The sequence below is a fragment of the Doryrhamphus excisus genome, chromosome 16 (assembly GCF_030265055.1).
Source record: "Doryrhamphus excisus isolate RoL2022-K1 chromosome 16, RoL_Dexc_1.0, whole genome shotgun sequence".
NCBI classification, from domain to species: Eukaryota; Metazoa; Chordata; class Actinopteri; order Syngnathiformes; family Syngnathidae; genus Doryrhamphus; species Doryrhamphus excisus.
The window spans coordinates 16,786,356-16,813,149 of NC_080481.1; the positions used below are offsets into that span (position 1 = coordinate 16,786,356).

Here is a 26,794-nt window from a genome sequence, read left to right on the forward strand (position 1 = left end):
TTTGATTCATGTTCATGTTAAAGGTTAAATAACTGTTAATAGTTATCCTCCCTATCCGTGTGGAAGTGGTAATTTCATGGCTATTTAAGTTGAAAGGAAATAACTTGAAGGCTACCGTTTAGGTCGCTAGCTCTCTCGTTTGCGAGTTAGCATGCGTCTCAAGACCCTGCAGTTGCGCAATATGTTGTAAATAAAAAGAGTATAAATGTGGCTTTCTTTCAATTTTCGATCAGGGGTGTCCAAAGTGGTGTCCAAAGTGCAGCCTAGGGGACATTTGCAGCCCGCTGAACATTTTAAAAATATAATTTAACAAAAAAAAAAAGAAAAAAAAAAGAAAGGAACAAAATCAGCAGTAATTTTTCAAAAATAAAGAATAATAAATACTAAATATTGAGGGAAAAGAATGAGAAAAAAATTGTAATTTCATGAGAATATTATGAGGAAAAATTGTCTTTTTAGTGACAGATTTAAAACAGTGGTCTCAAACATGCGGCCCGCGGGCCAAATGTGGACCGCAGGACACTACTTTGAGGCCCCTGAATTGATATGAAAGTTTAATGTTTGATATGGATGCTGTATGGTATCATGTACCCAGAAAAAAATATTACGTTTGATTAATGTTCATGTTAAAGGTTAAATAACTGTTAATAGTTATCCTCCCTATCCGCGTGGAAGTGGTAATTTTTGGCTATTTAAGTTGAAAGGAAATAACTTGAAGGCTACCGTTTAGGTCGCTAGCTCTCTAGTTTGCGAGTTAGCATGTGTCTCAAGACCCTGCAGTTGCGCAATATGTTGTAAATAAAAAGAGTATAAATGTGGCTTTCTTTCGATTTTCGATCAGGGGTGTCCTAAGTGGTGTCCAAAGTGCAGCCTAGGGGGCATTTGTGGCCCGCTGAACATTCTAAAAATATAATTTAACAAAAAAAAAAAATTGGGAAAAAAAAGAAAGGAACAAAAGTGGAGAAATCAGTAATTTTTCAAAAATAAAAAAAATGATAAAAACTAAATATTGAGGGAAAAGAATGAGAAAAAAGTCGTAATTTCATGAGAATATTATGAGGAAAAAATGTCCTTTTAGTGACATGGATTTAAAACAGGGGTCTCAAACACGTGGCCCGCGGGCCAAAAATTACTACGTTTGATTAATGTTCATGTTAAAGGTTAAATAACTGTTGATAGTTATCCTCCCTATCCGTGTGGAAGTGGTAAGTTATGGCGTCTTCTTCTATTGTTCATTGGCACCTGGCAAGCAGCTCACACGTTTAGCTAGCTTGCTAACGATGGCGATGACGACAACAGGAAACGGTATGAAGGAGATGGATTGGCGATGGTCTACGGGCCAATTGAGACGCAAAAGACAATGGGCGGTACAGACAGAAGACAGAGCCATCGCGTGCTTAAGCACAGAAATACAACACTCAACTTCCCACAATGCACTTCTTCTTAAAGAGCCAAGCTCGTCCTATAATGTAATGTAAAAAAGAAAAAGTAAAAAGTCAGCAAAAGGGCGAATACTCAAAATATGAACCATGATGGAGAAAAAGGGATATTGTAATATTACGAGAATAAAGTACTAGGAGAATAGCCATAATTACAAAGAGAAAAAAAAGCAGAAATAGCTGTAATTCCACAAGGATAAAGTTAAAATATTAAGATTAATATTAAGTTTAATCCAACAAGGATTAATGGGATTAAGGATAGAACACTATAGAATTTGACAAGAATAAGGATTTTTAATAAGTTATAAGTCATAATAATAGCGATTATAATAATTATATTAATAATTATATTAATGATGATTAATTAATAATTAATTAATTAATATTAATAATTATAGTAAAAATTACTAATATAATTATAATAATCATATATATAAACATTATTATTATTATTATTAATATAGTTATTAATATAACTAATAATTATTAATTAATAATTCATTAATACATAATAATCATAGTACAAATTATTGATGCAATTAATATAATATATAATTAATTGACTATAATTATTAATAATTATATATTATAAATATAATTATATATAAATATAATAATTTAATTATTAATATGATCATTAATATAAATAATAATTAATGATTAACTAATAAGCGATTAATAAATATTAATAATTATATTAAAAATATTAATATAATTATTAATATGTATTAATAATATAATTAATAATATAATTATTATAACCACTATTATTATGACTTATAACTTATTATAATTATAATAATTATTATAATCATTATATTATAATAATATAATTATATAATAATTATAATTATATATTATAATAGTCATTAATCATTTAGTCATTTTAGTGGAATTTCACTGAAATCACAAAGCCGAGATGCAGTTTTTTTTTCTGAAATACAAATAATAATAATAATAATAGTAATAATAGTAATAATAATAATAATAATAATAATGATAATATCCACGTGTTGCTTTACAAAATATCAAAGTGCATCCTTTCATTTTGCGCTGTGGCCCCCTTGGTATTTGGACACCCCTGCCCTCAACCCTTCTGGGAACCAACTTAAACTTCTTAAACGTCATCTCAGTGATCAACCCCCTTGCCTACATGCTAATGCTAACAGGTAACGCTAAGACCCTTTGTGTCCCTGCCCAGCGGTCAGAGCTCCCTCAGGAGTCACCAGATCCTCCCCTCCCCCGTCAGCTCGCACGGCGCCACTGCCTCCAGCGGAGGCGCATTACACTTAGTCAGCACACCGCAGGAAGCGGGCGTGGAGAATCTGCTGCTTCACGCCGATCCTTCCAGCCATCATCCATCTCGTATGCACTAATCCAGTTACAGCCTAATATTAGCTTGTTCCGTCACACACTCACGGGAGGGGCAAGTGGGGAGAACACAGTTGACGGATTTAACCTTCCTCTTGTCTTAGCTTTCTGGTATCATCTCTTATGTTAACGGGTCACAAACACGCGGCCCGCGGGCCAAATGTGGCCCGCAGGACACTACTTTGAGGCCCCCGCCTTGATATGAAAGTTTAATGTTTGATATGGATGCTGTATGGTATCATGTACTCAGAAAAAATTATTACGTTTGATTAATGTTCATGTTAAAGGTTAAATAACTGTTAATAGTTATCCTCCCTATACGTGTGGAAGTGGTACGTTTTTGGCTATTTAAGTTGAAAGGAAATAACTTGAAGGCTACCGTTTAGGTCGCTAGCTCTCTAGTTTGCGAGTTAGCATGCGTCTCAAGACCCTGCGGTTGCGCAATATTTTGTAAATAAAAAGAGTATAAATGTGGCTTTCTTTCGATTTTCGATCAGGGGTGTCCAAAGTGGTGTCCAAAGTGCAGCCTAGGGGGCATTTGCGGCCCGCTGAACATTCTAAAAATATAATTTAACAAAAAAAAATGGAAAAAAAAGAAAGGAACAAAATCAGCAGTAATTTTTCAAAAATAAAGAAGAATAAATACTAAATATTGAGGGAAAAGAATGAGAAAAAATTGTAATTTCATGAGAATATTATGAGGAAAAATTGTCTTTTTAGTGACAGATTTAAAACAGTGGTCTCAAACATGCGGCTCGCGGGCCAAATGTGGACCACAGGACACTACTTTGAGGCCCCTGAATTGATATGAAAGTTTAATGTTTGATATGGATGCTGTATGGTATCATGTACCCAGAAAAAATTATTACGTTTGATTAATGTTCATGTTAAAGATTAAATAACTGTTAATAGTTATCCTCCCTGTCCGTGTGGAAGTGGTAAGTTTTTGGCTATTTAAGTTGAAAGGAAATAACTTGAAGGCTACCGTTTAGGTCGCTAGCTCTCTAGTTTGCGAGTTAGCATGTGTCTCAAGACCCTGCAGTTGCGCAATATGTTGTAAATAAAAAGAGTATAAATGTGACTATAGTCGTGTTTTGTCATGTCTACAGGGCTCTAATAATGCTTTGTTCATTTTAATCTGGAAAAAATAATTTGTCTACCCAAAAACTATATGTGGTTTATGAAGTTTTTATTATTTGCCGTTTTATTATTATTATTATTATTATATTTATTTATTTATTACTGATTGATTGATTTTCTTTATTCTTGATTTGTTTATTTTTTTTTCATCTTATTTTGTGTAGAAAAATAAAAAGTAAGATATTCTTGTAGAAAATTGGAACCAAAGAGAAGTTTTTTAAATTTTTTTTGTTTTTAATGAATGCGTTTTTTTTTTTTTTTTTTGGAAAAACTGATGCGGCCCAGTCTCACCCAGACCTGATCTCCAGTGGCCCCCAAGTAAATTGAGTTTGAGACCCCTGCTTTATAGTCATATTATTATTATAACCGGGTCGAAAACCGACTCTAACAATACAGCGGTCATAATTTCAACCAGACCATTTTAAAATGCAGTAAAAAAAAATTTTTTTGTTTTTATTTTGTTGAAATCGAGTTTCCTGACAAAGTCAAAAAGCCTTGATGCAATAACCAAATGTTATGTGATTTTTTTTTTTATGCATTAAAATGTAAAAACGGGACGGTGCCGACGCTAACACAAGAGGAAGGTTAAACATGGCCTTGCAACTACCTTTATTTTTGTAAAATTGGGAATAATCACTCTTCTACTATCCCGGTTTGATTCCTTCTTTTTGCAATTCCAAGTTCTACTTAGAACCTCGGTGAAAAATGTAAATTCTTGCAATTTTCCAAGTTTGATCAGGAGTGTATTTGGAAAAAAACATGTTAGTGGTTTGTGACAAATTCACAAACCAGATTCAAACCACATTGAAACATCTTCCAGAACAGAAAAACACAAACATTTTTAGTTATTCTACACCCTTGTGTTGTTGTGGGAAATTGCACCTCTCGCTGATACCGTTCTGTAAACATTACACACACAATACAGTACATAAACATCACATGTGGACATTCACACGGAAAAGTGGGGTTTGGGGGGGGGGGCAGCATTTGGGGGTGTGAAGTCGCCACTTTCCACCATGCACGACACACAAAACATGTTCATGCGTGCAATAAATGCAGGCAGCAAAGTAAAAAAAAACGACAAACACCAAAAAAATTTAAAAAAAAAAATTGTGCATTAAGAAAACAACGCTGTGAAAAAGTGATAATAATCATATAATCATAACAGCCGGGGTCCAAAAAGGTGGAGAATTCATATTGAACCCAAAAAAGGGGGAGAAATTAATGCTTCAACTGCAATTGAACTTCTCTTACCTCCACCATAATGTGAAAGGGGTGCTTCATGAAAAAGAACATAAGAAGCAAACACAGAAATTATTGGTAATTTTATCCAGAAAATGGAAAAAAGAGAGAGAATGAGTCAATGACGGAAGGACCGCTTCCTCCCCTCCTCTTACACCAAACGTTGTGTCATGTCTGGGACCACTGATGTGGCCTCAATTGACGCTGCGCGAGCAAGTAAGATGTCCGTCAAAGTGATGGGGAGGACTTTCTCCTCATGGTCGCGTTGACCGCCACAAGGTCGGCGTTTTAAAGAGGTTGAAAAACAACAGCAGAAATGGAAGAGAGTGCTTCGACTCGACAAGAATAATTGCAATTTTTTTCTCATTAGAAAAAAAAATTGCAAAAAAATGTTTGCAATTTTTTTCTCATTAGAATACTTAAAAATATTGTGTCCTTATAGATAGAAGAAAGTCAATCTATCTATAAGGACACAATATTTTTAAGTATAAGGACACAATATTTTTAAGTATTCTAATGAGAAAAAAATTGCAATTTTAGAAGAGAGTCTATCTATAAGGACACAATATTTTTAAGTATAAGGACACAATATTTTTAAGTATTCTAATGAGAAAAAAATTGCAATTTTAGAAGAAAGTCTATCTATAAGGACACAATATTTTTAAGTATTCTAATGAGAAAAAAATTGCAATTTTAGAAGAAAGTCCATCTATAAGGACACAATATTTTTAAGTATAAAGACACAATATTTTTAAGTATTCTAATGAGAAAAAAATTGCAATTTTAGAAGAAACTCTATCTATAAGGAGACAATATTTTTAAGTATAAGGACACAATATTTTTAAGTATTCTAATGAGAAAAAAAATGCAATTTTAGAAGAAAGTCTATCTATAAGGACACAATATTTTTAAGTATAAGGACACAATATTTTTAAGTATTCTAATGAGAAAAAAATTGCAATTTTAGAAGAGAGTCTATCTATAAGGACACAATATTTTTAAGTATAAGGACACAATATTTTTAAGTATAAGGACACAATATTTTTAAGTATTCTAATGAGAAAAAAATTGCAATTTTAGAAGAAAGTCTATCTATAAGGACACAATATTTTTAAGTATTCTAATGAGAAAAAAATTGCAATTTTAGAAGAAAGTCCATCTATAAGGACACAATATTTTTAAGTATAAAGACACAATATTTTTAAGTATTCTAATGAGAAAAAAATTGCAATTTTAGAAGAAAGTCTATCTATAAGGAGACAATATTTTTAAGTATAAGGACACAATATTTTTAAGTATTCTAATGAGAAAAAAAATGCAATTTTAGAAGAAAGTCTATCTATAAGGACACAATATTTTTAAGTATAAGGACACAATATTTTTAAGTATTCTAATGAGAAAAAAATTGCAATTTTAGAAGAAAGTCTATCTATAAGGACACAATATTTTTAAGTATAAGGACACAATATTTTCAAGTATTCTAATGAGAAAAAAATTGCTATTTTAGAAGAAAGTCTATCTATAAGGACACAATATTTTTAAGTATAAGGACACAATATTTTTAAGTATTCTAATGAGAAAAAAATTGCAATTTTAGAAGAAAGTCTATCTATAAGGACACAATATTTTTAAGTATTCTAATGAGAAAAAAAATTCAATTGCTAAATTGCAATGCTAAAAATATTGTGTCCTTATGGATAGAAGAAAGTCTATCTATCCATAAGGACACAATATTTTTAAGTATAAGGACACAATATTTTTAAGTATTCTAATGAGAAAAAAATTGCAATTTTAGAAGAAAGTCTATCTATAAGGACACAATATTTTTAAGTATAAGGACATAATATTTTTAAGTATTCTAATGAGAAAAAAATTGCAATTTTAGAAGAAAGTCTATCTATAAGGACACAATATTTTTAAGTATTCTAATAAGAAAAAAAAATTGCAATTTTAGAAGAAAGTCTATCTATAAGGACACAATATTTTTAAGTATTCTAATGAGAAAAAAATTGCAATTGCTAAATTGCAATGCTAAAAATATTGTGTCCTTATGGATAGAAGAAAGTCTATCTATTTATAAGGACACAATATTTTTAAGTATTCTAATGAGAAAAAAATTGCAATTTTAGAAGAAAGTCTATCTATAAGGACACAATATTTTTAAGTATAAAGACACAATATTTTTAAGTATTCTAATGACAAAAAAATTGCAATTTTAGAAGAAAGTCTATCTATAAGGACACAATATTTTTAAGTATAAAGACACAATATTTTTAAGTATTCTAATGACAAAAAAATTGCAATTTTAGAAGAAAGTTTGTCTATAAGGACACAATATTTTTAAGTATTATAATGAGAAAAAAAATGAAATTTTAGAAGAAAGTCTATCTATAAGGACACAATATTTTTAAGTATAAGGACACAATATTTTTAAGTATTCTAATGAGAAAAAAATTGCAATTTTAGAAGAAAGTCTATCTATAAGGACACACTATTTTTAAGTATAAGTACACAATATTTTTAAGTATTCTAATGAGAAAAAAAATGCAATTTTAGAAGAAAGTCTATCTATAAGGACACAATATTTTTAAGTATAAGGACACAATATTTTTAAGTGTACTACTTAGAAAAAAATTGCAATTTTAGAAGAAAGTCCATCTATAAGGACACAATATTTTTAAGTATAAAGACACAATATTTTTAAGTATTCTAATGACAAAAAATTGTAATTTTAGAAGAAAGTCTATCTATAAAGACACAATATTTTTAAGTATAAAGACACAATATTTTTAAGTATTGTAATGAGAAAAAAATTTCAATTGCTAAATTGCAATGCTAAAAATATTGTGTCCTTATGGATAGAAGAAAGTCTATCTATCCATAAGGACACAATATTTTTAAGTATAAGGACACAATATTTTTAAGTATTCTAATGAGAAAAAAAATTGCAATTTTAAAAGAAAGTCTATCTATAAGGACACAATATTTTTAAGTATTATAATGAGAAAAAAAATGCAATTTTTGAAGAAAGTCTATCTATAAGGACACAATATTTTTAAGTATAAGGACACAATATTTTTACGTATTCTAATGAGAAAAAAATTGCAATTTTAGAAGAAAGTCTATCTATAAGGACACAATATTTTTAAGTATAAGGACACAATATTTTTAAGTATTCTAATGAGAAAAAAATTGTAATTTTAGAAGAAAGTCTATCTATAAGGAGACAATATTTTTAAGTATAAGGACACAATATTTTTAAGTATTCTAATGAGAAAAAAATTGCAATTTTAGAAGAAAGTCTATCTATAAGGACACAATATTTTTAAGTATAAGGAAAAAATATTTTTAAGTATTCCAATGAGAAAAAAATTGCAATTTTAGAAGAAAGTCTATCTATAAGGACACAATATTTTTAAGTATAAGGACACAATATTTTTAAGTATTCTAATGAGAAAAAAATAAAATTTTTTGAAGAAAGTCTATCTATAAGGACACAATATTTTTAAGTATAAGGAAAAAATATTTTTAAGTATTCTAATGAGAAAAGAATTGCAATTTTAGAAGAAAGTCTATCTATGAGGACACAATATTTTTAAGTATAAGGACACAATATTTTTAAGTATTCTAATGAGAAAAAAATAAAATTTTTTGAAGAAAGTCTATCTATAAGGACACAATATTTTTAAGTATAAGGACACAATATTTTTACGTATTCTAATGAGAAAAAATTGCAATTTTAGAAGAAAGTCTATCTATAAGGACACAATATTTTTAAGTATAAGGACACAATATTTTTAAGTATTCTAATGAGAAAAAAATTGCAATTTTAGAAGAAAGTCTATCTATAAGGACACAATATTTTTAAGTACTAGGACACAATTTTTTAAGTATTCTAATGAGAAAAAAATTGCAATTGCTAAATTGCAATGCTAAAAATTTTTGTGTACCTTGATGTAAAGTGTTACCCAGTTTTATAAGAATTAACTTCCAAACTGTTTTTGTATTTTGGGAATATTTCTTGTATATAATGTGTGTTTCAAGAAAGTAAAAAAAAAGTATATGCTAAAAAAACATACTGTGATATATAGTATTTTTTATCTCAATATAAGAATAACAAATCCATCCCTGGTCCATGAACAAACATTAATTCAATGATTCTGCTACAGATGCATTCCAAACTGGATGGGGCTGTTTTGCTAACATCCTCCAGCCCCGTCATCTTCCATTACCACCCCCCCCCCCAAACCCCCATGTCAAGCTGCAGGAATGAAGTTGCTTCCAATTACTTTCGCAGTACATCGTGCTTTATTGCGGTTAATTGGTTCCAGACCCGGCTGTGATCATTGAATTTCCACAAAGTATGCTGGCTTATTGATAAATGGAATTATTTTTGTAGTAGAAAACACATTTGCTACCTTATAAATGTGTTTTTTTAATATTATTAGAGCCGTCTCGGTATGAAATAACACCCTGTACAGTCACCTTTACACATCTATTATTAATAGACATAATACCACTCTAAGATGTGTTTCGGAGCTACGACATTTAGCCATTTTTTTATGCTTGAAAATGCTTCATTTACGACATTTTGAGTAATAATAGTCCATATTCAAACTTGTCATACTTTTCTGACATATAAATGTAGTTAGAATGTTCTCATGTTAAATTATGAAATTTCAGACACTGATGTTTGCGCATTTGGAAGTGATCCGTTTTTGGGAACATGAATGGGAACTATCCGCCAAACTGTTGTTGAAGCCAAAAACGGTGTACTGTCGCTGGGAAAGGTGCATTAGCATCGGACATGCTGTGTGTTTACGCTGACGTCCATGGCACCAATGGTGCCTCTGACAAAGTGTGTCCGACAATGAGTGCTCCTCCTCACGCAGGCGAGGTTGGAGGCAAGCCCACAACGTCCGGATGCTCCTGAGTTCCACTGCACCGTGGGGTGCCTACGTTACCAATCTGAGTTCGTTCACGGTTAAGTGAGGGGTCTCCAACCGGTAGATCAAGAGCTGCTAGTAGCGCACCAAATTAGCTCTCCAAAGACTTTATCAAATCCTATATGCACTATATTAGAAAGCGGGGTTCGTTAGTAGTAGGGAAGCACTTTGGGCGTGTGACCAATCGCAGAGGAGTGGGCGTTCCCAAAGGCGTTCCCAAAGGCGGGAATAAATTGAAAGACCGTTTTGGCGGGAAGCACAAATCCAAGGAATAGGTGCAGATTCTGGCAGCTCTATGAGTCCACAACTCAATACAAAGGGTCAAAAAATTAGCATAATTGGTCCCTGTTAATATATATATTTTTAAAAAGTGGCTTATGATTCTTGTTTTTGTGCTGTATCTCCAATTTAGCATGGTATTAGCTCTCCAAAGACTTTATAAACTGACTTTAAACTGACTTTATAAATTGAAAGACCGTTTTCCAAGGAATAGGTGCAGATCCTGGCAGCGCTACGAGTCCACAACTCAATACAAAGGGGCGAAAAATTAGCATAATTGGTCCCCGTTAATATATTTTTGAAAAAGTGGCTAATACCATTTAGCATGGTATTAGCTCTCCAAAGACTTTATAAACTGACTTTATAAATTGAAAGACCGTTTTCCAAGGAATAGGTGCAGATCCTGGCAGCTCTATGAGTCCACAACTCAATACAAAGGGGCGAAAAAATTAGCATGATTGGTCCCCGTTAATATATTTTTTTTTAAAAAGTGGCTTAGGATTCGTGTTTTTGTGCTGTATCTCCAATTTAGCATGGTATTAGCTCGCCAAAGACTTTATAAACTGACTTTATAAATTGAAAGACCGTTTTCCAAGGAATAGGTGCAGATTCTGGCGGCTCTATGAGTCCACAACTCAATACAAAGGGGCGAAAAATAAGCATGATTGGTCCCCGTTAATATACATTTTTTAAAGTGGCTAATACCATTTAGCATGGTATTAGCTCTCCAAAGACTTTATAAACTGACTTTATAAATTGAAAGACCGTTTTCCAAGGAATAGGTGCAGATTCTGGCAGCTCTAAGAGTCCACAACTCAATACAAAGGGGCAAAAAAATTGCATAATTGGTCCCCTGTTAATATATTTTTTAAAAAGTAGCTTAGGATTCGTGTTTTTGTGCTGTATCTCCCATTTAGCATGGTAGCTATGCATTGTTTTGACGGTTGCCGGGGGTGTCGACACGGTGTATGTACATAATGTGCGTCCTCAATTAGTTCAACGTCTTTGGACAAGCATCAAGAGCAACTTAAAGGGATATACGCTTAAGCATTAAACGGAAGAATCGATAACGCGTGTTAAGCACGGAGCTACTTTTAATTTCATGTATTTTTAAATAGCGACCGGTGCTCATCGCCTCTCCACCGATGATAAACGTTTTCACGAAAATAAATAAACAAGCCAAGACCGTGGCTTCTTTTTGGGGTTTAATTGCAAAGCACCTCCTGTCTTGTAACCTTCTTAAAAGTCCAATCAATAACTCAAGAAGCACCGGTGCGCCATGACTGCGCCATCTCCTTCCAGAAAACCATACAAGCTCATTATGCAGTCATATCATATTACTATTACATAAATGGACGTGACCTCATTTTAATCTGGTAGATTGTGTGTACACCGTCTACGCCAGGGGTGGGCAAACTACGGCCCGGGGGGCCACATCCGGCCCGCCAAGTGTTTCAATATGGCCCACCTGTTTTTTCCAAATATTTCATTTGAACTCAACATATAACCTGGCATCGTGGCTTGAGCCAACTTTTTGATGGTTGAGGTAACTGCTTTATCAATTTTGTTATTTGATGTGGTCTGTTGTTTACAAAATGCTCCTGTAAAAAGGGACACAAGCACATAATAATAATAATAATAATAATAATAATAATAATAATAATAATAATAATAATAATAATAATAATAATAATAATGTTGTCGATAACGATAATAATACTACTATTATATTAATATTGTTGTTAATAATATTAATATAATAATGGTAGTAATATTACAAAATACTCCTGGAAAAAGGAGCACAAGCACAATAATAGTAATACAAATATTATTAATATTGTTGTTAATAATATTAATATAATAATGGTAGTAATATTATTATTATAACAAAATAATAATAATAATAATAATATAATAACATTACTATAACTAATAATAATAATTCTAATAAAAATAACAATAATAATAATAATAATAATAATGTTGTCAATAATGATAATAATACTACTATTATATTAATATTGTTGTTAATAATATTAATATAATAATGGTAGTAATATTACAAAATACACCTGGAAAAAGGAGCACAAGCACAATAATAGTAATACAAATATTATTAATATTGTTGTTAATAATATTAATATAATAATGGTAGTAATATTATTATTATAACAAAATAATAATAATAATATAATAACATTACTATAACTAATAATAATAATTCTAATAAAAATAACAATAATAATAATAATAATAATAATAATGTTGTCAATAATGACAATAATACTACTATTATATTAATATTGTTGTTAATAATATTAATATAATAATGGTAGTAATATTACAAAATACTCCTAGAAAAAGGAGCACAAGCACAATAATAGTAATACAAATAATGATAATACTACTATTATATTAATATCGTTGTTAATAATATTAATATAATAATGGTAGTAATATTATTATTATAACAAAATAATAATAATAATATAATAACATTACTATAACTAATAATAATAATAATTCTAATGAAAATAACAATAACAATAATAATAATAATGTTGTCAATAATGATAATAATACTACTATTATATGAATATTGTTGTTAATAATATTAATATAATAATGGTAGTAATATTATTATTATTATAACAAAATAATAATATAATAACATTACTATAACTAATAATAATAATTCTAATAAAAAAAATAATAATAATAATAATGTTGTCAATAATGATAATAATACTACTATTATATTAATATTGTTGTTAATAATATTAATATAATAATGGTAGTAATATTATTATTATAACAAAATAATAATAATAACATTACTATAACTAATAATAATAATAATTCTAATAAAAATAACAATAATAATAATAATAATACATTGAGAAACACACTTTACATCAAATAAATGATTTCAAAGTGCACATATAGCAGATTGCATGACACTTTTACATGTAAAATATGTGTAAAAATATACGTGTAAAAATGGACTGTTACGTGTAAAATACTACATAATCCCCCCCGTCAATTTTGTTAAAAGTTAAAAGTTTGCCCACCCCTGGTGTACGCAACCCGATGCCTCTTTCAGTGTTGTTTGTTTGCTTGAGATGTTGAGATGTATTATTTAACTGTTTCCGGGTAGGATCTTTCATAAGCTTCTACCGGCGGTGTATTTTCCATGCCATTAAATGCGGTAGTGTTTTCCCAGCTACGGCGCCGTACCAGATTCAAGCCAACAAAAAGTCTTGCATGTCTCTTTTCCCTGCCTCCCCCGCAACGGGCTCCATCCACCCACCCACCGACCCATCCATCCATCTATCCATCCATCGGCGCTCTCCAAGGTAGTGCTGCGAGCGTCTATGCGTTTAGTTTTGTTTGCCAATATAAAGCATTATCAATAATGCAGAGACCCCCCCCCCCCGTGTTTAAACCGCCTTCCAAACAAAATAAAAATAAAACGGTACAGCAAAGATTACAAAACGTGTCCCCGATGACGCTACATGAAAACGTTCAACTAAGCAGCTATGGAGCGTGTTGGCAAGCGAGGCGGGCATCATAGAGGCGATGTTTGTGAGAGGGGGGGGGGGGGGGGGGGGGGTCACAAACCGGTTAGGAGTCGGTACAGATTGTAAGTCAGAACTATGCTCTGGTAATTTAAATTATTTTCATTTTAAGCGTGTTATCATGTAAAATAAGACAATTAAAGCACGTTTTTTTTACATTGGAAAAAAACAAAAATGTTACAAAATGTCACATGACACTCGACAGTAGCCACGTTTTTACATGACGAGTTTTCTCTTTCCGAATGACCTTTCGGGAAACAATGCCAATCTCTTGTCTACATGCGGCGTGAAAATCAAACAGAATAGTCAATAGGGCATGCCCAGAAAAACATACACATCAACATCACGTGATACCGGCTTCAGCAAATTTTTCTTTCACTTGTTGGAATAACTCCGTATTGTCAGTTTTTCGTCTGTCCAGTCTTGAAATTTATTAAAATTTATAAATTTTTATATCTGAGCATGCGCTGAAAGAACGCACAAATTTAAACAGGAAAAAGATCACATTTAATCTTGCTAATATTTTATACAGTAAACCTCGGATATATCGGATTCAATTGTTTCCCAATTGGTTTTGTCCGATATAAGCAAAATCCGTTATATGCGTATACCGGAAAATGTCCGTTTTACGCATATATCGGATTTATATCCGGTATATGCGTGAATCGGATTTTATCCGTTATAAAAAGGCACTTCCTTGACTATGTTTCCAATGTACCTGGACGCGCAGGCAACGCTGCAAACGCTGCAAATGACGTCGTACAGCGGCCTGTCACGATTCGGATTCGAATCGGAGCGCCACGATGCGGCCATCCGATATATGCGAGGGAAATTGAATGGAAATGCATTGGAACGGGACTGGAGATTTTGTCCGAAATAGGCGAAATCCGTTATAAAAAATCCGATATATGCAATGAATTTTTATTGGAAATGCATTACAGAAAAATCGCTTCTTTTTTATCTGTCCGTTGTGAGCGAATTTCCGATATATCCGAGTCCGATATATCCGAGGTTTACTGTATTATAATACTTAAAGGAGACCTATTATGCTTTTTCCACTATTCTGTTCAATATAGTTCAAATGTTGTATTCCCGAGTTAAACAAGTACAAGCTTGCAAGAAGCAAAAAAGTCTGTAAAATTAAATAATTTTTTAAAAAATCCAAAAATTGTTAACTATAATGATGAAAATGGCAATATTAATGATGATTATAATGATAAAGATTATAACAATAATAATGATAATAATAATAATATTACAATGATAATAATAACAGGGGAAAACAAGACAGTGGCATGAACATGATTATATCTTGCAAAAAGGGGTAGGCATTTATAAGCCTGTCACGATTCGGCGAATCGGAGCGCCACGATGCGGCCATCCGATATATGCGAGGGAAATTTAATGGAAATGCATTGGAACGGGACTGGAGATTTGTCCGAAATAGGCGAAATCCGTTATAAAAAATCCGATATATGCAATGAATTTTTATTGGAAATGCATTACAGAAAAATCGCTTCTTTTTTATCTGTCCGTTGTGAGCGAATTTCCGATATATCCGAGTCCGATATATCCGAGGTTTACTGTATTATGTAAAATAAGACAATTAAAGTTCATTTTGTAGACACTAGAAAGCAATTATCTAAAGTCTGTGCAGTCACACGTACTCCCTAGACTAGTGTTTTTCAACCTTTTTTGAGCAGCGGCACGTTTTTTTACATTGGAAAAAAACAAAAATGTTACAAAATGTCACATGACACTCGACAGTAGCCACGTTTACATGACGAGTTTTCGTCATGGAAACAATGGTATCCATAGAAAGGAATATTCCAATCTCTTGTCTACATGCGCCGTGAAAATCAAACAGAATAGTCAATAGGGCATGCCCAGAAAAACGTAAACATCAACATCACGTGAGCAAGTTTTTCTTTCACTTGTTGGAATAACTCCGTATTGTCAGTTTTTCATCTGTCCAGTCTTGAAATTTATTAAAATTTATAAATTTTCATATCTGAGCATGCGCTGAAAGAACGCACCCGGAATAAATTTAAACAAGAAAAAGATCACAATCAATCTTGCTAATATTTTATAATTAAACTCGGGGTATGTTTTATATAGATACAGAAAACCTCGGATATATCGGACTCGGATATATCGGAAATTCGCTCACAACGGACAGATAAAAAAGAAGCGATTTTTCTGTAATGCATTTCCAATAAAAATTCATTGCATATATCGGATTTTTTATAACGGATTTCGCCTATTTCGGACAAAATCTCCAGTCCCGTTCCAATGCATTTCCATGAAATTTCCCTCGCATATATCGGATGGCCGCATCGTGGCGCTCCGATTCGCCAAATCGTGACAGGCCGCTATACGACGTCATTTGCAGCGTTGCCTGCGCGTCCAGGTACATTGGAAACATAGTCAAGGAAGTGCCTTTTTATAACGGATAAAATCTGATTCACGCATATACCGCATATAAATCCGATATATGCGTAAAACGGACATTTTCCGGTATACGCATAAAACGGATTTCGCTTATATCGGACAAAACCAGTGGGAACAATTGAATCCGATATATCCGAGGTTTACTGTATATATACGTATATATAATATACTACTGATACTGATGAATATGGATTAATGGTACATTTTTCATATTATATATAATGCCAGTGGCAAATAATATAAAGCTAATACTGTTATCATTAACTCCATCGCATTTTTCAAAAAACATCCCTCTCGGCCCCCCCGGCCATATTTTGGTGATTTTAACTGATTATTCAAGAAACACAGAATATTGTGTTCTAGGGCTAATTAAACATGGTACCTGCCAAACTAAATATTAGACTTCCATCAGAAAAAAAAGGTTTCTACTTTTTTCTGTTCTTTAGTCATTAGCGCACGAACACAGATAAGTTTCAGCAAAATTACATTTTTCAACAAAAAAGTAGCGGGGAGACCCGAGTTCGATTCCACCCTCGGCCATCTCTGTGTGGAGTTTGCATGTTCTCCCCGTGCATGCGTGGGTTTTCTCCGGGTACTCCGGTTTCCTCCCACATTCCAAAAACATGCTAGGTTAATTAGCGACTCCAAATTGTCCATAGGTATGAATGTGAGTGTGAATGGTTGTTTGTCTATATGTGCCCTGTGATTGGCTGGCCACCAGTCCAGGGTGTACCCCGCCTCTCGCCCGAAATACAGCTGGGATAGGCTCCAGCACCCCCGCGACCCTTGTGAGGATAAGCGCTAGAAAATTAATGAGTGAATGAACCTCCTAAATGTGTTTTTTTAACATTATTAGAGCTCTCTAGACATGAAATAGCACCCCTATAGTCACTTATACACTCCTATAATTCATTATTTACGACATTACACAACTCTTTTGCCGGAGACCCGAGTTCAATTCCACCCTCGGCCATCCCACATTCCAAAAACATGCTAGGCTAATTAGCGACTCCAAATTGTCCATAGGTATGAATGTGAGTGTGAATGGTTGTTTGTCTATATGTGTCCTGTGATTGGCTGGCGACCAGTCCAGGATGCCTTCTTTTGTTTTTTCTTCTCATACATTTTTTCCTGTAATATGTATTTATTCTGATAATATTTTGACTCTAGTATTGCAATACTATTACTTTAACTCAATGTATTTTTAATTGCAATTTCTTTGTTTGTTTCTCATGTTACAACTTGGCAAAAAATATTTTAAAATTGTAATTTTAACATTTCAACTTTTTCAAAAAAAAAACATTTAAAAAAATTCCTCAATTATGACTTTATTCTACTAATAATTTGTTTTTATTCTTGAACATTATTGACATTTTTTTTTACATTTATGCTTTTTATGGCTCCCGTGTCATACTTTGGACACCCCTGGCCGAGACCCCAAAGTGGGGTAAGGAGTACATGAATATAAAGTGAAAACAGAGTGATTACATTGGTGCTCAAATTAACGTAAATTAACGTAATGTGCGTGAACGCCTCATACGAAGGTTAAAGACTCAAAAACACAATTCATAGATTTTTTTTTTATGACGGTGAATGTGTATAAACTGAATAAAAATTTTGTTAGCAATTTGTAATTTTTCAAATGCACGTGCATTTTGCTGAAAATAAATACATTTTTAGCGCAGAAAAAAAATTCAGTTACATAAATTGAGCATCTAAAAAACCTTCATAGATGACATTCTGTGTCCCTTATACAATATAAAAAAATGAGTAAGTTGTTTAATCTTGAATAGTTAATTGACTATTTACATTCTTGTGACTAATTAGTGCATTTTTCTGACTGGACACACTTAAATAAGTTAAAATTTTTTGCATATTTATGTTCTTTATACTGCAGTAATAATGTGTTTTTTTTTTCCTGGTCTTACAGCCGCTTTGTTCAGCGGTCCTTGGACATGCCATAGTTGTGCGCTCCGTGACGCAGATTGAGATTTATGTGTATGACTTTCTCTGCAGGGTTTTCCGTTTCTTTCACCTCGTCCTTGTTCACAAATGTTAACACTGTTAACATTTGGGGGGGCCAGACTCGATATTTTATATGTAACAGTCCAGCTGGAATTATTGTATCTGTAAAAGTGTCATGCAATCTGCTTTATGTGCACTTTGAGATCATTTATTTGATGTAAAGTGTGTTATAAATTTATAATAATAATTTTTTTTATTATTATTATTTGTTATTATTATTATTTGTATTATTATTATTATTATATGCTTGTGTCCCTTTTTTCAGGAGCACTTTGTAAATAACAGACCACATCACATAACGAAATTATTAAATCTGTAAGTGTCATGCAATCTGCTATATGTGCACTTTGAGATCATTTATTTGATGTAAAGTGCATTATAAATTTATAATAATAAGAATACATTTATCATTATTTGATATTATTTATTATTTGATATTATTATTTTATTATTATTATTATCAGTATTATGTAAAGTGCATTATAAATTTATAATAAGAAGAATAAATTTAGTATTATTTTATATTATTTGTTATTATTATTTGTTATTATTATTATTTGTTATTATTATTATTATGTGCCTGTGTCCCTTTTTCAGGAGCACTTAGTAAACAACAGACCGCATCAAATAACGAAATTATTGTATCTGTAAAAGTGTAATGCAATCTGGTATATGTGCACTTTGAGATCATTTATTTGATGTAAAGTGTGTTATAAATTTATAATAATAAGAATAAATTTATTATTATTATTATTGTTATTATTATTATTATTATTATTATGTGCTTGTGTCCCTTTTTTTACTTTGTAAACAACAGACCGCATCAAATAACAAAATTGATAAAACCGCCAAACCATGAAAATGTCGGCTTAAGCCATGATGCCAGGTTGTATGTTGACTTTAAATGAAATACTTTGGAAAGAACGGGCGGGCCGTATTCAAACACTTGGCGGACCGGATGTGGCCCCCGGGCCGTAGTTTGCCCACCCCTGTTCTACTACCTGCACGAGCAGCAACATTTAGGCAAGATGGCAACGGATAATCAGGTGAAATAGAATGCTAATGAAAGCGTGCCGAGGATGAGCGATGACGATGGTCGCAAGTACAGTAAACCTCGGATATATCGGACTCGGATATATCGGAAATTCGCTCACAACGGACAAATAAAAAAGAATTTTTCTGTAATATTTCCAATAAAAATTCATTGCATATATCGGATTTTCTGCAGAGATGGAAAAAATAATGTAATTTTACTAAAATAATGACATAATATTAAGGGAAATAGTCATATTCTATGGGGAAAATAATGTCATTTTTAAGTCGCATGAAGCTGACATTCTGACAAAAAAATAAGTTTTTGTAGTGGTAATATTTTGAGAAACACAACAACAAATAAAGTTGAAATTTTTAGGAAAATTTCATGTAATTTAGGAAAAATGTATACTAATGTAATAATGTAAAGAAGTCATAATTACAAGACAAAATGAAGGAAGAATCAAGGCTCAAAATCAAGGAAGTGCCTTTTTATAACGGATAAAATCCGATTTACGCATATACCGGATATAAATCCGATATATGCGTAAAACGGACATTTTCCGGTATACGCATATAACGCTTATTTCGCTTATATCGGACAAAACCAATTGGGAACAATTGAATCCGATATATCCGAGGTTTACTGTATGTGCATGCATTATGTTTCCTTACGTGTGTCGGAACCAGGGCTGCAGGATAAGCCAACTTGTGGTGCCTCCACATCCAGAAGGAGAAGAGCACAACGGCGGCCAATCCGATGATAGGAACCAGGGAGTAAAGCAGAGTACTGAAGAGCTGAGGCTTCTGGGAAAATGGGTTGGATGTGGCTGCAATGAAAAAAAAACAACAAAAAAAACAACAACAACGTGAAATCTTCATGAGTCTTTATCGGATCTCGGTCGCAACTTGCTTCATACAAATGCATGAACATGAACGCATCCGCACAGCAGGTACGAGCAAATCCATCTTGTGACATCACATAATCCCCCCAGCCAAAAATAACAGTGCTCTGAACTGTGTCTGACCCCTGTAGGAGCTTCAGGGTGGCGCCTGCTGGCCCTGCGTACCCACCCAGTGAAGGGTGGGACGGGCTTATCAGACCTCAGTGGTCAAAGCAATGACAGCAATGAAGAAAAGCCGCAACATTTTTTTTTTTTTACCTGACTTAGGGCTGTGCGGTATATATGGTAAGGTGGTGAAAAATTTTAATTTCATTGGTTATTTTTAGCACATCATGACTGCACGGTGGTCAAGTGGTTAGCGTAGACCTCACAACTAGGAGACCAGGGTTCAATTCCCACCCTCGGCACATCTCTGTGTGGAGTTTGCATGTTCTCCCCGTGCATGCGTGGGTTTGCTCCGGGTACTCCGGTTTCCTCCCACATTCCAAAAACATGCTAGGTTAATTAGCGACTCCAAATTGTCCATAGGTATGAATGTGAGTGTGAATGGTTGTTTGTCTATATGTGCCCTGTGATTGGCTGGCTGGCCACCAGTCCAGGGTGTACCCCGCCTCTCGCCCGAAGACAGCTGGGATAGGCTCCAGCACCCCCCGCGACCCTCGTGAGGAAAAAGCGGTAGAAAATGAATGAATGAATGAAAATTAAAAATTAAAAATTAAAAATTAAAAATTAAAAATTAAAAATTAAAAATTAAAAATTAAAAATTAAAAATTAAAAATTAAAAATTAAAAATTAAATCATGAATAATAAATAATAAATCATGAATAATAAATAAAAAATAAAATTAATCATGAATAATAAATAATAAATAATAAATGTGGAGAATAAATAGATAGACATCAAATATGAACAATGTACAGTGTAAACATTTTTAGACTTATGCATTATTTTAGCTGTTTGAAGATGAACTATATCAGCAAAAAATATTTTTTTAATACTGTGAATTTGAAGTACCTCCACATTACAGAGATACTGCTAATTCGCTTTGCTTCGACTGAGATGCACAAGCATAATTTTAGAATAAATTAAGTCTCTGAATTGATTCATTTTAATAATATACTGATACTGCTGCACGGTTTTGCACCATACTATGCATCATTCTTTCTTTTCACAATCTTTGTCAAAAGGGTTTGTTCTGCAGAATTAGCTAGTTTGAAACCAACTTCACCACTAAGGTTGTCCGATATACGGACACAATTGGACACAATTTCACTCTTTGGACGGACAGCCGGTTCATTAAATGAATGTTTGCTTTGCGAAAGAAATGTTGCATAACTAGCTAAATATTCAACAGAGCCTGTTCGTATTTGCTGGCGTACAAATGACCCTCAACTATGTACAGTGCATTAGCATATTCGCCATACCATGCATGTGTGTGTGTGCATGTGTGTGTGTGTTTGCTGTTTGACAGTACATACTGTAGGCGGTAGACTGGTGCGTGTCGCTCTGTGGGGGAGTATCAGGTGCGTACAGGAAGCGTTCGTTGCACATGTTGCCTTCACAGCAGCAGAAGAAAACATCGGGATTCTCCTTCCTCTCCACGCACTCGTTGCTGCAGAGCGGAACAGGAAGGAAAATGAAAATGAAACGTTAGTGACGGAGTGACAAAACCTTTGTTGTTAATTATTGTTGCATATATATATATATATATATTAGGGTGCATCAAATTTGAATGGGATATTTAAATTTCATAATATCAATTTGGGCGGCACGGCGGTCTGACCTCACAGCTAGGAGACCAGGGTTCAATTCCCACCCTCGGCCATCTCTGTGTGGAGTTTGCATGTTCTCCCCGTGCATGCGTGGGTTTTCCTCCCACATTCCAAAAACATGCTAGGTTAATTAGCGACTCCAAATTGTCCATAGGTATGAATGTGAGTGTGAATGGTTGTTTGTCAATATGTGCCCTGTGATTGGCTGGCGACCAGTCCAGGGTGTACCCTGCCTCTCGCCCGAAGACAGCTGGGATAGGTTCCAGCACCCCCCGCGACCCTTGTGAGGAAAAGCGGTAGAAAATGAATGAATGAATGAATGAATAATATCAATTTGGCTGACATTTTATTTTTTTTCTAATGAACATAAAAATGTCTTTTGAGGAAATCCATTAAGATTTAGGGGTGCCACGTCACACATAAACTTTTGCAAAATTTCGGAAAATGTGCAATTTCTAAAAAGTTGACCTGGAAATGTTGAGTACAATGAACTTCTATACAACATCATTTTTCTAGGGTTATTAAAGTATTTTTTTTTCCTTTGGGCATATTGGGTATTTCTCAGAATTCAAATTTCAATATTCTCCATTCATTTTTCCCATTGACAAAATGAATGGCAGTAAATGGGACATGTTCACACGGCCTTACTCTGAATTTTATGTACCACTGATGGATATTTGACATACATATAAAGTTTAAACACTGTATTTTATTGTTTTATTATACAATAGTAACATATTTAAATAACAATTCATGGCGACCATTGAACTGTTCACCACTTTATTCCACAAAAACAGATGTATGGTGGCACCCCTAAATAATAATAATAATAATAATGTATTGGAAAAATATTTTGTATGTGTTGTTTCTACATATATTGGAACACTTTTAGTACCCAGACATATAAAAATTCAATAATTGTGTTTTTTTGATGCACCCTAATATATTGTGTAGAAATGGTGGAAAAACACAACTCCTGTATTTTATGCCATGTAAAATTAACGTCAGCATTAACAATAGCATGTCCACACGTGGTATAGCATCTCTGAGGATTTTATTTTGAAATTATTTTGTTGACAAAGTTTCTTCAGTTATGTTTCGTTTCTGGTATCATCTCTTATGTTAACGGGTCGGTTTTGACCCATGTATTAAATCAGCTATAAAATACACTAAAAACAACAAGTTACAATCAAATTTGTTGGTTTTAATACTTTTAGTGTGGGCATGTAGGCCTTTTTTTGTCACTATACCCCTCAATTTTAATTTCCAAAAATAAACCTAAAAAAAATCATATTAATAAATTGAATGTTATTTTGTTACCTGGCTATTACTGAGAGCTATAGAACATATCTCTTAAATCAATTAGTTTTATTTATTTTCTCATTTATTTTCTCCGGGTACTCCAGTTTCCTCCCACATTCCAAAAACATGCTAGGTTAATTAGCGACTCCAAATTGTCCATAGGTATGAATGTGAGTGTGAATGGTTGTTTGTCTATATGTGCCCTGTGATTGGCTGGCCACCAGTCCAGGATGCCCTCTTTTGTGTTTTTCTTCTCATACATTTTTTCCTGTAATCTTATTCTGATAATATTTTGACTCTATTATTGCAATACTATAACTTTAACTCAATGTATTTTTTTAATTGCAATTTCTTTGTTTGTCATGTTACAACTTGGCAAAAAATATTTTAAAATTGTAGTTTTTAACATTTCATCTTTTTAAAAAAAAAACATTTCAAAAAATTCCTCAATTATGACTTTATTCTAGTAATATTTTGTTTTTATTCTTGAACATTATTGATTTTTTTTTTTTTTTACATTTATGTTTTTTATGGCTCCCGTGTCATACAAAGTGGGATAGGGAGTACATGAATATAAACTGAAAAGAGAGTTTTACATTGATTACATTGGTGCTCAAATTGATTAAGCTAGCTTCTGGGCCATAAAAAGACACCAGGGTATGTCAGTGGCGCCCTAGCATGGTGCGCTTAAATAACGATCGGACAAAAAAAAAAAAACACACGAAAACAATCTCAACAGAAACGTCAGATGGCTTCAGTACTGTGTGGGTGCCAGCCAAGTGTTTAATAAGGTATCAAAACCTTTATTTTATTTGTTCGACAATTAAGGCCATTGTATTTTTTCTAAATGATGTACTGAAACACGTTGTGCAGAATATAAAATAGTGCAAAAAAGTGTTTGCACCCTTCCTGATTTTTTTTTTTAATGCATGTTTGCTTCACTCTAACTTTAGCCTGAAGTCATCACTAAGTTTGCGCGAGGTCTTGCGTGGAAAGCTTGAGGCATACTCGGGGGGGGAAAAAAAATTGCCACTTAAATTTTTTAGCTCATCAAACAAATTTAAACATTCATTAATGACAAAGTAAGTGAGGACAAAATGCAGGACTTTGACAAGGCCACTCCAAAGTTTTCATTTCATATTTCTTGAGCCATTCGGAGGTGGACTTTTTTTCTTTTTTATATATATATATATATATATATATATATATATATATATATTTATTTGGACAAATACACGAAACACCACAGTGCATCTCCCACACCAATCAAAATACAACTCTAAAAAATACAACATTATTTACATCTGATCACAAGCCGAAAAGGAGTAGGCTGAAGCAAACAGACTATATATTTTACACGTAACAGTCCACCTGGTATTATTGCATCTGTAAAATTGTCATGCAATCTGCTATTATTATTTATTATTTTATATTTATATTTAAATATTTTAAAAATAATAAAATATTATAATAATTAAAATAAAATTAAAATAATAATTATTATATTATTATTATGTAAAATATGCAAATATAACAATATTATTATATATAATTAATATAATAATTAGCATTAATATAATAAATATAATAATCATAATAGTTATAATAATAATATAATTATTATTTTAATTTTTATTATTATTATGTGCTTGTGTCCCTTTTTTCAGGAGCACTTTGTAAACAACAGACCATGTCAAACAACGAAATTGATACAACCATCAAAAGGTTGGCTCAGGCCATGATGCCAGGTTGTATGTTGAGTTTAAATGAAATACTTTGGAAAGATTGGGCGGGCCGTATTCAAACACTTGGCGGGCCGGATGTGGCCCCCGGGCCGTAGTTTGCCCACCCCTGGTCTAAACTCACTTTGTGGAAAAAAATGTGTGTGTATGTATATATATATATATCGTATACCGGTATTCAACTTAAATATATTGGGATATGAGTTTTGGTCCATATCGCCCAGCCCTGATAAACCCCCTTTTTTCTAACTCCCGTCTTCGGGTGCGCTTGGGAGTGTGACCAATCACAGCGTACCCGGAGTAAGGCTAAGGGCGGACTGTTTGGATATATGGAAACGCTGAATCTGGAAGATTGGCGGTTATTGTGTGTAGCTGCTCTGTAGGAGTCCGTCACTCAATAGAAAAGGCTGAAAATGAGCATAATAGGGCCCCCTTTAGACTGAGGCGAGTAAGGCCTGCGGGTTCTTTAGATGTCGTTGTGGGGTCTTTTGTGACCTCTTGGATGAGTTGTCACTGCACTCTTAGGGTAACTTTGGTTGGTCCCGGGAAGGTTCACAACCGTTCTGTTCACAACTGTTTTCGCACTTTATGGATAATGGCTCTCAATGTAGTTTGCTGGAGTCCTAAAGCTTTAGAAATGGCTTTTCCAGACCTGTCATAGCAGTTGATGTCGTCCAACCAGCAGCCTTGCTTGACCACTTCCACCGTTCCGGAAGTATTCTTCCACGTGGCGAAGCAGTGCCGCCGCTTGTCTTTATCGCCATAACACGGTTCAATGCCGCTGCGGTTGGTGCGCTCCTTTTCCCAGCTGGAGTTGTAGTAGCTGCACTCCTGCGTATCGGAGCGTCCCAGGATTGTACCTGGCGAGGAGGAAGATGACAAACATGTAAATCTCAGTGACACAGGTAGATGGAGATGGAGCTTTTCTTGATCTATTATTCCAAAAAAAAAAATTGCTGCAAGGACGTTCATTTCTCAATGAACAATGGATGCTTCCATTCAATGTTCTCAGGTGTGAGTCTATGCAGGTACAAAAAAAAAGCAAGTATTCATTCATTAAAACCAACAATGCAGATATCTACACACTTTTTTCCAGCGAAGGCCACATACGAATCATGAAAAAACAGCAAAGGCCGTTTGGATATTTTGTAAAGAATATGATAAAAAGTTCTATACAGTGGTACAGTAAACCTCGGATATATCGGATTCAATTGTTCCCACTGGTTTTGTCCGATATAAGCGAAATCCGTTATATGCGTATACCGGAAAATGTCCGTTTTACGCATATATCGGATTTATATGCGGTATATGCGTAAATCAGATTTTATCCGTTATAAAAAGGCACTTCCTTGACTATGTTTCCAATGTACCTGGACGCGCAGGCAACGCTGCAAATGACGTCGTATAGCGGCCTGTCACGATTCGGCGAATCGGAGCGCCATCCGATATATGCGAGGGAAATTTAATGGAAATGCATCGTAACGGGACTGGAGATTTTGTCCGAAATAGGCGAAATCCGTTATAAAAAATCCGATATATGCAATGAATTTTTATTGGAAATGCATGACAG

At 33.2% G+C, this 26,794-nt stretch overlaps 1 protein-coding gene across 2 annotated transcripts in view; it reads right to left on the reverse strand.

Annotated features, from left to right (window-relative positions):
- acvr2ab (activin A receptor type 2Ab) overlaps window positions 1–26,794 on the reverse strand; it is a 65,453-nt gene that overhangs the window by 17,350 nt on the left and 21,309 nt on the right. The window contains exons 2-5 of one of the 2 annotated variants that reach the window (XM_058051972.1): window positions 25,877–26,084; window positions 21,887–22,020; window positions 20,179–20,333; window positions 5,205–5,228 (exon numbers count right to left, since the gene is read on the reverse strand). In XM_058051972.1, coding sequence (XP_057907955.1) covers window positions 5,205–5,228; window positions 20,179–20,333; window positions 21,887–22,020; window positions 25,877–26,084 — 521 coding nt within the window. The remainder of the gene's footprint in view (window positions 1–5,204; window positions 5,229–20,178; window positions 20,334–21,886; window positions 22,021–25,876; window positions 26,085–26,794) is intronic. The other variant, XM_058051973.1, reaches the window with a different exon arrangement.